The 13,635-nt window shown below is 41.8% G+C and overlaps 1 protein-coding gene across 5 annotated transcripts in view; it reads right to left on the bottom strand.

The window, feature by feature from the left end:
• RMND5A (required for meiotic nuclear division 5 homolog A) overlaps window positions 1–13,635 on the bottom strand; it is a 58,593-nt gene that overhangs the window by 30,627 nt on the left and 14,331 nt on the right. For all 5 annotated transcript variants that reach the window (XR_004352690.1, XM_032652151.1, XM_032652149.1 and 2 more), the window contains exon 2: window positions 7,913–8,055. Coding sequence is in view for 4 of the 5 variants with exons in the window: in XM_032652151.1 (XP_032508042.1) it covers window positions 7,913–8,055 (143 nt within the window). In the remaining variant the exon portion in view is untranslated. The remainder of the gene's footprint in view (window positions 1–7,912; window positions 8,056–13,635) is intronic.

Raw genomic sequence — 13,635 nt, 5'->3', positions numbered from 1 at the left:
AAAAAAAAGTGGAAAGATGTTCTTAAATGTGAAGGCAGGATTCAAAAAAGAATCAAAAGCAGAAAAGCACACATTCAAGGGTGTGTCCGCCTAGAAAAGATATTATGACTTAAAAAGAGAAATCAGGACACATAAATTCGTACACCACCTCATGTACTTTTAGTATCATTCACATTTTTGATGGGTTAAAAGTTTTAAAATCTGGAAGCTAGGCAGAGGAGGAGTAAATGACTTTAACAGACCATCACTATGAAACCATGAAATCTAAAACCATCCAACCTCTCTGCCGTACCATGAACATGCTTACAAATTGGTTAGATTTAAGGACTGGCTTTCATTGCTCACCATCCATTTCTGAAATACATTTTATGAAATTATAATTATTGAGCAGGTAGTGATAACCATACACGATAAAACTCAGCATTTGTTTTAATTCCTAAGTGCCAACTCTTGAATACTGTTCATTTTTTTTAAACTTCTCCATCTACTTTTGAAGAAAAATTGGTCTGTGAACCTATGTGCTACTGTTGCAGCCACCAGGAATCAACTTCCCTTCTAAGCACCCAGTTAATCTGATTTAGCAGTGAGAGGTAAACGGCAAAGCATATTTAACAGAGAACAAAAAGACCTGGATTCTGGTTCCACGCAGGCTGGGAAAAGATACCGACTTCACTACAACCCCCAAGAGATTAGTAACCAAAAGAGGTTTTTTTTAAAAAAATTCCTACCAATCAATAAAAAAGACAAATAACCCAGTAGAAAACAATGGACAAATAACCAAGAAATTCACAAAGGAGAAAATTCACATGGTCAAACATATGAAAAGATGCTCAACTTCAAAGATGATGAAGGAAATGCAAATTAATACAAATGGATACTATTTCACATCCGATTGATTTAAATTTTTTAAAAGTCTGATAGAGCTTCCCTGGTGGCGCAGTGGCTGAGAGTCCGCCTGCCGATGCAGGGTACACGGGTTCATACCCCGGTCCGGGAAGATCCCACATGCTGCGGAGCGGCTGGGCCCGTGAGCCGTGGCCGCTAAGTCTGCGCGTCCGGAGCCTGTGCTCCGCAACGGGAGAGGCCACAGCAGTGAGAGGCCCATGTACCGCAAAAAACAAAAACAAAAACAAAAAACAAAAGTCTGATAATACCAAGTGTAAGTAGGAATTGAGGAAACAGAAACTGTTATATATGTTCAGTAGGACTATAAATTGTTATAAACCCTTTAGGGAAAAATTGCTAAATTTTTATTAGTAAACTTAGTAAAGGTGATGATGAGGTATATGCCCTGTAATAAAATAATCCGTATGTAGGTATATACCAGACAGCAGTGCTTTGCCAACTATGGGTTGGCAAATCAATTTAGTAGTGTCTCATAACGAGCATTTATAAATGTTGCTCCTTTTAGACACTCCAGTCTCTCCTCTGCATGATACTCATACCTCTCCTTTAGTTTTCAAAGTTAAGAGATAGGTAGATTAGCCAGATCAAGAAAGGTGTGGGGGGGGTGGTTAGGGGGTGCACATTGATAAGTTATTTCTTTATAAACAAAGGGGAGTCATGTGGCGTGGCCAGACATGTGTCAAACTACTCTGTTGGGCTTTTAAGATCCTTAAAATGCCCCACAATCTATCCACCTGTCACATTTACATCCCCGTCCTTCACAATTATTTTACATGTTATTTCACATACCTTTCTGCTCTAGTCAATCTGCTTCCCCAACTTCCTCCTTATCTGAACCAACTACAGAAATCTGAGCGACTATTTTACTAATTCTCCCAAAGAAGGCACACACCTCTTACCACACCCTAGAAGCACAGGACAGAAATTCATACATACAGTGGGTGCCCTCAGGGTACTAGGAATTAATTCTTTCAAAGAACTCCAGCTGGGAAAGGCTCTTCAAAGTCTTAAAATCTGGGCTTTTATCCCAGCTCTTCCATTTGCTTTCTAGTTCTGTGATCTCAGGCAGGTTACTTAACCAAAGTCTTGGTTTTCACATCTGCGTATGCCGACCACAATCTCTACCTCACAAGGTGTTGCTAACGACTAAATTAAATAATGTACATGAAGATATCTATTATCAGTACCTATCCCCTGGTAAGCCTTCAATAATACAGATGCTGAATCTGAGGGCCAGGCCTTGCCACCAAATCTTCTGATTCTACATTTAAAAGAGCTTCATTTTAGAAAACATAAATAAAAATAAAAACACAAAAGCACTTTAACAGAGGCATTAAAAATAAATTCATTCATTTAAAATCACTTGAATACAATTACAGACGGGATTAGTTGGCACCGCGTAATAGGGATAGGGTCTGTTTCCCCTCTCAACCCAACCTAGCTTGGATGCTAGACCAAGCAAGCTGTTTCATCTCGACGCAGGCAAAAGTGGGTTTGTGCCCCCTCCAGATCCAGTGGGGCTCTCTGATCCTGTATTCTAATCTGAGACTTGACTGCAAAGGTCCAGGCTTTCCTCTGTGGACTAGACTATAATTCAACAAATAATTATCATTACCAACTAAATAATGTAGTTTCATTCTGCTCAGAGCCTAAAACTAATAACGTAATGGGACACATGGCAGAGAAAGCGGAACTCAACTCCTCTTCTGAGAATGATCTTCAGACTGAAAAGGACAAAACCAATATCGTTTCACAGAAACTGAAGCCCAGTACAAGTGAAGAGACGCAGAGAGCAACTAGCTGCTTAAGTCAGGACTCTTGGTTCCTACAAACAGAAATCTCTTTTGCCCAAGCAAGTAGGATTTAAAAGGAGGCACAGGGGCTTCCCTGGTGGCACAGTGGCTGGGAGTCTGCCTGCCAATGCAGGGGACACGGGTTCGTGTCGAAGTGGACACGGTATCGAGAACACGGCTGCTCCTATTCAAACCACATAATTTAAAAAGAACAGCTTCCATCCTGACCACAAAAATATGAGATTTTTATTAAATGCCTTGCTAGTAATTGGTGTTGGGGGCGGGGGAAGGAGGTTAGTTTGACATGTTTTATTTTTAGGGAATTTGTTCTTAGCTTCTAATCACTGTTGTCTTTTTATAACTTTGTTCAACATTCCTTTTCAATAATTCTAAAAATTCCACCCAAAACATACATCAAATTATCTGCCTATATTTCAGAACTCAAAACTTAGCTTTTTCATCTTAGACTAAATTTTCTAGCCTTTTTAATTTCCTTCATTTCCTTCCTTAATCTCCTTCCTTCGTTATCGTCTCTCTACTACAAGGATTTATCCATTACATAGTAAGAACTTTAGAGCCAACCTCACCCACTCAAACCAAATGACTTTTTAAGGCTAAAGCCCCCAAATTTTCTCCTGCCAGTATCTTTTTCTCCTCTCATACCCCAGTCATACCTACATAAAAGGCAGTTCCAAACGGCTCACCCAGAACTATCTTAAACTATTCTCTATTTCACTTTTTATAGCCTTACTCCATTTTTTTTAACCATCATCATGTCGCCTCACCAGTGTAGATGCTCCATCTAGTGGCAGAAGATTTTCCCCCTTAAAACATTACCAGCCCTGCAATGGCCTAACTGACTTCCTAGAAAAGCACTGTTTAAGAACAAACGCTTGAGTGATACCTTTTCCCAAACATCAATTCACCAGTTCCAAGCTGTACACCTGGGGTATGTTACTTAGTATTTCTGAATCTTAGTCTCTTCATATGTGAAATGGGAATAATGTACCTGCATCGTGGGCTATAAATGTATATAAAGCTCTCAGCTCAGTATCTGGAACATGGTCAACACTCCCTTAAGTGAGAGCTGTATTTTCCTACTCCTGACTTCTCCTTAGTCTAATTTCATCCTGTCTAATGAAGACAAGCAAATCCTCAAATGCTTTCATCGTTCCTTCCCTTTCCCCCTCATCTCCGTGGAACAAATCCTGACGCCTTCCATCACTGGCCTGTCCCCAGCCTGATCTTGTCCTAGTCCTGACAAGGGCAGCCGCTCCAAGCCAGTGAGTCCCTGAGAGTCTTTAACAGGAGTCAAGCATTTTCTCAGCTGTTCAGCTCCTTTCTGGGTGCCACAGAAGAACCACACCTCACTGCCCTGCTGCTCTAAATCTTACCCATTCTTCCAAATCAAATTTAAAATATCAACTCCAGAAACCTTTGGGTTTTTTTTGCGGTATGCGGGCCCCTCACTGCCGTGGCCTCTCCCGTTGCGGAGCACAGGCTCCGGACACGCAGGCCCAGCGGCCATGGCTCACGGGCCCAGGTGCTTCGCGGCATGTGGGATCCTCCCGGACCGGGGCACGAACCCGTGTCCCCTGCATCGGCAGGAGGACTCCCAACCACTGCGCCACCAGGGAAGCCCTTCCCTTTCCTTTTTATAGTAAGCAGAGTCCATCCTATGCAAACTTACTTTATGTTGCCTCGGAATCTTTCCAGTTCTTTTATGTGTACAAAAAGCACCCTTACATGAACAAACTAGACCACAATCTTCTAAAGAACTGTATGTTTCACTTTCCACTGTCCCACAGCAAATTTCAGACACTTTAAAATCTTAGCACTATTTCACACACACACACACACACACACACAGGAGTCTAAAGCAATAATTGTTTTTATTGACTTTTCTTAGGAATTAAACTTTAAAAAAGTCAAAAGACTAAGTAAAACACTAAAATACACTAAACAGGAGAGAATTCTAGATTTTCTTAAAATAGAGAAGGAATTTAAAAATTATAAAATAAATATTAAAAACACATTTAAAAAATTTTTTACCACAAAACCCAATGGTTATTGTTATTATATATTATAAACTATGATTATACTACAAGCATCTGGAGATAGTCAACATGTTAAAGCAGAAATCTTCAATAACTTTTTATGTTGGCAATAATTAAAAGCCAGAAAATGTCTCGGTTAACATCATAAACTTCTCTTCTGTGTACATTTTCAGCGAAGTGATGACTAAAGAACTTTAAAAGGAGCACTGAAACATTAAAGGAAAAAATAAATCATTTAAGCATGTCAAAAATTTACTGAAGTTCCTCACTCAACAACCAACCTGCTCATAAAGGAGTCACCAGCTTCTTTACTGTCCTCCTCTCAGCAGGGTGGGAACATGTGTCCATAACATGGTACTCACAGGCCGCTGGATGACATTCCAGTTTATTACTCAAGGCTATTTGTTGTGTAAAGGCTTGAGCCTTTAAAGGCTTGAGCCACAATGGCTTCAGCTTCATCCTGTTTGTTTACCAGTCCACACAAGTCCACCCAGCCTTTACAGCAGGCGGCCCCGGAAGCTTGCACAAATTTACCAGGTGCAAACTAGAAGAGCACGAAGACTTTACAAGGCAAAGGAGTCTTGACAACAACAGCCAACACAGAGTTCCTCATACGCATGGGAAGCTCATGTACAAGGTCTAGATAGTTCTAGCAGGGTAACAGCTTCGTTTACAGCTGAGGCTAAGAAGATGGCCCCTCCCACCCCAAACAAGGGGAGAGAATGTACTGGAAAATGTTAGTGAACTGGGCTAAGAGATCCAAGCTTTCTGCTGTGACCCAGGACTATAATTCAACAAATATCACCACTATCAGCTTAATGATCTTATTTCATATGATAGATCAGAAGAATCTAGAAGCTGGGTCCCCTAGAACCTAAACTACTTTCACAGGAACATAAAACCTACCAAAAAAAAAAAAAGAAATTACTTGAAAAAGCCCTTATAACTTCCAAGTACCTGAAAAATGTCTTCAAAAGAGAAATGAGTAAATTAAAATATTTAATTAGCAGCATTCACCTCAAACACATCCCCCCTAAAAAAGTCAGAATATAGACTGCTCACTATGTGTTCCCTTGTTATCCAATCTCAAAAAGAGAACTTCCATTTCTAGCACCAAATACATTTAAATGCTTTGCCTCAAAGATTACCCAGAACATGATAACCCTTGTGAATATCTAGAAAGACTCGCCAGGTCGGGAGGAAGACATGTTTAGCAAGTCACCAGTAGCTGGGGGACAAGAGTAAAAGAGGGTTCTGATGGTAATTATGACAGGACAAGACATAAGCTAGGAAATGAGGACATACGGTCACCCTACCAGTGGCAGAATGCAAAGATCCTGAATTATTTGCCCAAATGTTCCAAATCTTGGTGGCCAGTATCCGCACACTTGAGGTACGACTGCTGAGGCCGTCCCTACCTATTCCCAGAATCTGGGCTCTTTTCTCAGACGCTTTCTCTGATTGGCTGCTTTGGAAGCTTCAGCTATTCTCACTGTCATGGCATGTTCTGGTCCTGCTGCCCCCCGACACTGGCATAACTGCAGGCAGCCTGGTGGTCAATGCCTCCAGGAACCTCCTGGGGTCTGAACCATCATTAGAACGCCTTGGTCACTGTCAGCCACCAAAATCCGAAGCTTCCTAAACACCACCAGTAGTTACCTCACCCTAAAGAAACAGAGGGTTCCTCACCCACAGTGATTTAAGACCACCTCTAAAGTGCCCCCATCACCATTCCAGGAGGTCTTTAAGCAGTACACGCCAACAGTCACTTCACGTACCAGCTGACCGCAGCCAGCACCACAGCCCCCAGAAGTCTGAGGCTGAAGCCACTTCCAAAGCTGTGTTCGCTCCCCTGCAATTAACAAACAGGCATCACAACCTCAAAGCTATTTCGGAGAACACTTGCTGCCTTCCCAGCCTCTGCTGGCAACGGCCATCACTGACCCAAAAATGAGGCTGCTGCCGCCAACACCACTCCTCTGCCTCTTTGGCTGAGGCGAAGCCCACAGCGCTGTGGGAGTGGTGAGAGCTCTCCAAATGGTCACTAACACTTCTGAAGGCACAGCTACCCAAACAGTCCCCCGAGCCCCACCACTCACAGTCCTGTCACACCGTACCTACCAGTTAACCACATCTCCTTAGAAGCATCTAGTGCTCACTGAGGCTGCCTCGAGCCTAGCTTTTCAACACTACTGCTCTGTAGGAGTATTTCTAACAGACTTACCCACGAGTTACAGCCACTCTCTGGATTCCACGAGTTTCTACGTTAGAGCTACTGTTCTCATGTATACATATGGAGCAGCTCATAAGACCGGTTTTACTACAAACAGCTCTCCCCAAAAGTTCCTCCTACCCTCCCGGAAGTTTACAACATGTGAACAAAAATGTCCATAACCAGTCACAAACTCCCCAACGTTTGACTGTTTCAAACTCCTCTGAAAGGGTCAGAGGTATCACACAGTAACCTTAGGCCACTTCTCTTAGTCGCCACTAGGACTATGAACTCCAAGGGCAAAATTGGCCCAGTGCTGAAAGTGAAAACTGCTTAAAAGTAAACCACCAAGTTAAAGATTTAAGAGATGTCGCAAGAGCAACTATATTCCAATAAAAATTAAAAAAGAAAAATCACCCAATACAAGTGACAGGCCTTGCTAGCTAGCAACCAAACCACTCACACAGAAAGCAACACTGGAGAAAAGTGACTAGCATGCTCACAGGAAGACAACAAGAGTTAGAATGATGCAGGGGGGACAGATGCAAGCGTGTTATCCTAATTATCCCATAACAGAGGCAGAGTCATGGCCTGGGAATTACTCAGGAAGTCGGAAAAGTTACTTCTATAAACAAACTCCCTCATAGTAAGTTAAAATTTCTTGGAAATTTACTCATCATGACACTAGGAGCGGTAATCATTTAAGCAAATGGGTAAAAAACAAGGCTGTAAAAAGGAAAGGGTTTTGGTTTGTTTTCTTTTTGTTTTTTAAATAACAGCAACAGGGAACTTTAACATAGTAAAACCAGATCTGCAAAAGTTTATTAAAAGCAAGGATAAAAGAAACAACATAAAATAATCTGAGACAGCTAATGTTATTGAAGCAGTGACAGGAGATGAAGGATGATGCTAAAGCACGCCAGACAGTCCCTTCAACACCATACCTTATCAATGGCTTTTCCAACCCGAGAAACACTGCTGTGGATGTCTTTGTGGTCTGAGGCCAATTTTTGAACAGTATCCTTTATTCTCTTACAGCACTGTGTCAAAACAAGTGAAAGCGTCCCTGATAATTCAGCATCTTGACCTATAAAAAAAGAAAGAAAGGAAGAAGACTGGTTATTCACAAAAGCAAATCCAAAGATGGCAAGTTACAAATTGGCCCTTTGGAACATGAAAGATGGAAGTAGAGTGAAGAAAAATCAGTGTCTGCTTTGAACAGATGGTCACGTTCATAGATAATATTTTTCAAGTGAATTCTAAGAAAGCTATCTTAATTTTTTATTGCTTGGAATAAATTTTAAAATTTTACCATGAAATAAATCACTTTTGTAATTACTAAAATCAGGAGACAATAATACTGTGAAGGCATTTTTCAGAAAATATGCCTACATGAATAAACTCACGTATTCAATCCACTTAAACTGTCCAAGTCATTCTCACATTTTGATTATTACTAAATTTCCTAAAGAGAGATAAATCTAAATGCTTTATGTTCTACATAAAGAAGAAAAAACAAACTTCTTTGGATACCATGATGAAAACAGTGAAAAAGAGAAACAGGGCAGAAAAGAGTTAACATACCCCCACCTGTAAGCAATAGTGAGCCACTCTTAGCGAGTTAGGGGGTAGGAACCCTCCTGAAATCCAAGTTCCCAGATGCCAGCCAAGGGTCAACCTTGCAAGCAGGCCCACAACCGGAGGGTTCCTACCACCCTAACTGGTTAAGAATGGCTCACTGTGCCTAAACTGTTTGTATAATGTGGTTCGTGCCGAGCTACTTTTCTTCTTGGCATCCCTGGACTTTCGGTATCTGCTAGACAGAGGGGGGCCTGTATGACTAGTACCCAGTAAACACCTGAATACTGTGTCTCTAAAGGAGCTTCCCTGGTAGGTAACACTTCACACTCGTTAGGATTTGATGTTAGAGGAATTAAGCGTGCCCTGTGTGACTCCACAGGGAGAGGGCTCTTGGAAGCTTTCTTCTGGTTTCCTCTGGACTATGTCTCATGTGACTTTTCCCTTGGCTGATTTTGGCCTTGTATCTTTTTGCTGTAATAAATGTTAGCCATAAGTACGAGTGTGACTACCTGCTGAGTCCGGTGCATCCTCCTGGTAATCGCTAGAACCTAAAGGTAGTCTTGGGGACCCTGACACACACAATTAATCAACTGGAAGTTACTACACTTTATATCCTCTTTCCCTGTGTTACTTCCTCAGGAAATAGGGAGGAGGAAGAGAAAGAGAAGAACCAAGAGAGAACAAACTCAGTTATACTTGTCAATTACCTCATAGATCTACACATCCATACCTGTAAGCAACAGACCTGGCTCCTGAAAGCCTGCTCATACTGGTGGTTCTTAAACTTTAATTTACATCAGGAATTTGGCTGCGCTAAGACCCAGCGCAGCCAAATTAAAAAAAAAAAAAGCCTGAACGTACAGTAGCCTTAGGATGTTTATTCGTTCAACAGCTATTTATTGGGCACTCGATTATGTGACAGGTACAGAAGTGTCCAGGCAAAAATCTCTGCCCTAAAACCTACCTTCTGGTGAGGACGATAAACACAAAGTCAGTCAATTATACAGTACGACCAAAGAGGATACGTGCCACTGGCAGGGGTGGGGGGAAGCAGAGTGAAACAAATGGGGAGTGTATGTGGCTTGAGCAACTGTAATCTCAAACAGGTGGACGTCGTAGGCCTCACTGAGAAAGTGACATCTGGGCAAAGACTTGAAAGAAGCGAGGGAATTAGCCATGTGGAGACCTCAGAGGGTGAAGGGTAGCAGAATACACCACCCCAAAATCGCTTCTTTGGCGTAAGGATGATTTTGAGCTGATTATTCTGAGAAACAGCAGACACAGAAGCTCTGAAAACAGAGTAGAAGTTACCCTTTGGTAAAGGAAACTTAAATTTATAAAATAAATCTCCATTTGTAAGGGTAGCTCCCTCTCTGTACCAGGCAGAGAAGAATGGCTCTAAACCTCTAAAGAAAATTTTTATCATGATGACAGCTCAGACTTAGATCTGTATAACAAACCTTATTCTTGTTTATTGTGCTTTTCCTGGTAACCTCTCCATTACTGCCCTCCCCATACCAACCCTTCTTTTGTCTTTAGCTGAAGATGGTATTTAAGCCTGAATTCTAAGCCACCTCTTTGAGTTACTCATTTTTCCCTGAGAATCTCCCACATACACATGAGGTATACGTGTTAACAAACTGTCTGTTTTTCACTGGTTAATCTGTCTTTTAATACAGTATTCTCAGCCAAGAACTTGCAAGGGTAGAAAGAAAATTATTCTTCCTCCCCTACAGAGGAAAGCATTCCAGACTGAGGGGAACAAAGCCCTATTGCAGAAATATACCTAGATTATTCAAGAAACAGCAAAGAGGCCAGTGTGGCTAAAGTAGATTTCTGGCAAAGGAGATCAGTAGGAGAGGAAGCCCAGGAGACCAGGGCGGGAGTCCCGATCTTGTAGGGCCTTTCTGGTACCGTAAAGTCTTTGCCTTTCACTTTCTTTGAGTGATAGGAATGCCCATTGCAAAGTTTTGAGCAGAACAGCTACATAAACTGACGTAACATTTTAATACAGTCATTCTGGCTGATGATAGGAGTACAAGACAGAAGCAGGGCGATGAGTCAGGAGGCTGTGGCAGCAATCCAGATGAGAACAGTGGCTCAGCCCAGGGTGTTAGGTGTGGAGGTGGTGAGAAGTGGTTGGATTCCGGACGTATTCTGAGGGCAAAGCCAACAGGATTTTGACTGGGTATGAGGGAAGAAAAGGACTCACAGATGACTCCAAGGTTTTCACCCCAAGTCAACCAGAAAGACAAAGCTGTCTTCAATTCAGATGAAAAAGATTAAAGGCTGAGCAGTTATGAGGGGGAGGGAGACATAAAAGAGTTCAGTTTGGGGCTTGTGAAAGCTGAGTAGTCACCCCAGTGCATACGTGTAAGAGTGAGTTGGATATATAAACCTGGAGCTCAAGAGCAAGGTCAAGGTTGGATACAAATTTGTGAGTTACTGGCATACATATGATACTAAGTGAAATCAGCAAGAGAGAGTCGGGGCAGACACACAGAAGTGATAAAAGGAGGGAGTCCTGGGAACTCCAAGTTTATGAGACCAAGACAAAGTAGAACTGGAAAAGGGGACTAACAAAGACTACTGAAATACTAACTCTGGTGTGGGAGGAAAATCAAGGAAATATGGCGTTCGGAAAGCCAAGTGAAGAAAATGTGCCAAAGAGGAGGAGTAACCAACTGCGTTAAGTGTGCTGCTACGTATCAGGTAAGATGCGGACTGAGAGCTGACCACTGACCTACAATACAGAAGTAATCAGTGACCATGACAAGAATAGTTTTTCCAGAGTTTTAAGAAAAGAAATCTCGAAGACTGTAGGGACCGTGAAGAGGGAATATAATAAGTCTGACTCAATGACAACCACTGAGAGAAGTAGAAAGATAAGTAAACTGGAGGTAGTGCCCATAAGGTACCCAATCCAATGCGGGGTGGCCAAAATAAAAACTACCCTCACTTCTAAATACAACTGCACAAAGTATATATCAGGTGCTTCCAATTTCTAGTAACACAGTTTAGGCTAAGACAATACTTGGTAATCCAGGAAAATTTTTAAATCTGTCTAAAAGGTGTCCCATACATACTTGGGGCCAAAAGAATCTCTTTGCTTCAGTAAGCTCTGCTCTGACCATTTCTGGTCGTTCTGTATCTAACCTTATCTAAAGTCAATGGCTTTACCTTCTCTATGAACTTCTCTGCCCAGACTTACTCAGTCTTCTCAGTTCCTAATGAATTCTGTTCTCTCCACCACTCCTCTGGCCCGGAATCATACGCTATTTAACGATTTCATGTATATATGCCACCATCAATCTCGACTAGATGTAAGACCCAAAGGGAAGACAAGTTCTTATCGTAAACTGTATACTCCACAGTCTTATATGCCTTGCACATCCGCAGGCACTATTAATATAAGTATTTGGATTGATGGTAAATAAAGGGGGAAAAAAAGTTAAAAAGAAAGTCATATTGAACAAATGGTGCTGGGATAACGAGCTATCCATATGCAAAAGAATCATACCATAGAGAAAAATTAAATCAAAATGGAATGAAGACTGAAATGTAAGAGGTGAAACTATCGAAGTCTTGGAAGAAAGTGGGTACATTCTTGACCCTGGATTGGGCAATGGTTTCTGAGATATGACACCAAAAGCAAAAGCAACCAAAGAAAAAATAATTAAATTGGACTTCATCAGAACTCGGCGCTTTCACTGCCGTGGCCCGGGTTCAATCCCTGGTCAGGGAACTAACATCCCACAAGCTGTGTAGTGCAGTCAAAACAACAACAACAACAAAAGATATACAAATAATCAATAAGCACAGGAAAAGGTGCTCAACATCTTTAATCAACAGGGAAATGCAAACCAAAGCTACAGTGAGAGGGACTTCCCTGGTGGCACAGTGGTTAAGAATCCACCTGCCAATTCAGGGACACAGGTTTGATCCCTGGTCCGGGAAGATCCCACATGCTGCGGAGCAACTAAGCCCGTGAGCCACAACTGAGCCCAAGTGCCACAAATACTGAAGGCTGCGTGCCTAGAACCCATGCTCCTCAACAAGAGAAGCCACCGCAATGAGAAGCTGGCACCCCAAGGAAGAGTAGCCCCCGCTCGCCACAACTAGAGAAAGCCTGTGCGCAGCAACGAAGACCCAACGCAGCCAAAAATAAATAAATAAACTACAGTGAGAAATCACTTCACACCCACTGGGATAGCTATAACAAGAAAGATGGACAACAAGCGTTGGCAAGAATATAGAGACTCAGACCCACATCCATTCCTGATGGAACGTAAAATGGTGCAAAAGCGGTAGAAAACATTCCTCAGAAAGTTAAACAAAGTTACCACATGACCCAAGAATTCCACTCCTAGGTATACACCCAAGAGAAATGAAAACGTATGTCCATACACGAACTTATACATGTTCATAGCAGCATTTAATAGCTCCAAAATGGAAGCAATCCAAATGTCCAAATGATGAATGGATAAACAAAATGTGGCAAATCCATATGACAGAGTATTATTCAGCTATAAAAAGGAATGCTGATACATGCTACCACACGGAGGAGCCTCGAAAACAGTAAGTGAAATAAGCCAGACACAAAAGGCCACAAATTGTTTAAATCTACTTCTATGAAATGTCCAGAATAGGCAAGGAGATTCATGGTTGCCAGGGGGTGGGGGAAGGGTGGAACAGAGAGTGACTGTTAGTGATACGAGGTTTCTTCTGGGAGTGATGAAAATGTTCTGGAATTAGATAATGGTTATGGCTGCACAACTCTGAATGTACTAAGAGCTAGTGAAATACACACTTTAAAAGGGTGATTTTTATGGTATGAGAACTTTAACTCAATTTTTTAAAAAACCTAAGAAATGCAAACCATAACTCCTATCCATCCAGACATGTTTGTTTCTACAGTCAGTAGACAACAAAGTAAGCAAATGGTTAAGGAACAGAAAAGCAGAGCCCAAGCTGGAGAGAGGGCATTTGGAATTTACCAGCTGAACTTCTATGTCCCATCCTTGAAATCCATCGATATTTTCGAATCTTAGCAACTTAGTTTTTATAAATGATAGATACTAGTAAT

The sequence above is a fragment of the Phocoena sinus genome, chromosome 13 (assembly GCF_008692025.1).
Source record: "Phocoena sinus isolate mPhoSin1 chromosome 13, mPhoSin1.pri, whole genome shotgun sequence".
NCBI classification, from domain to species: domain Eukaryota; kingdom Metazoa; phylum Chordata; class Mammalia; order Artiodactyla; family Phocoenidae; genus Phocoena; species Phocoena sinus.
The sequence above is the reverse complement of the archived record's forward strand: the minus strand, read 5'-3'. Positions and strand labels throughout refer to the sequence as shown.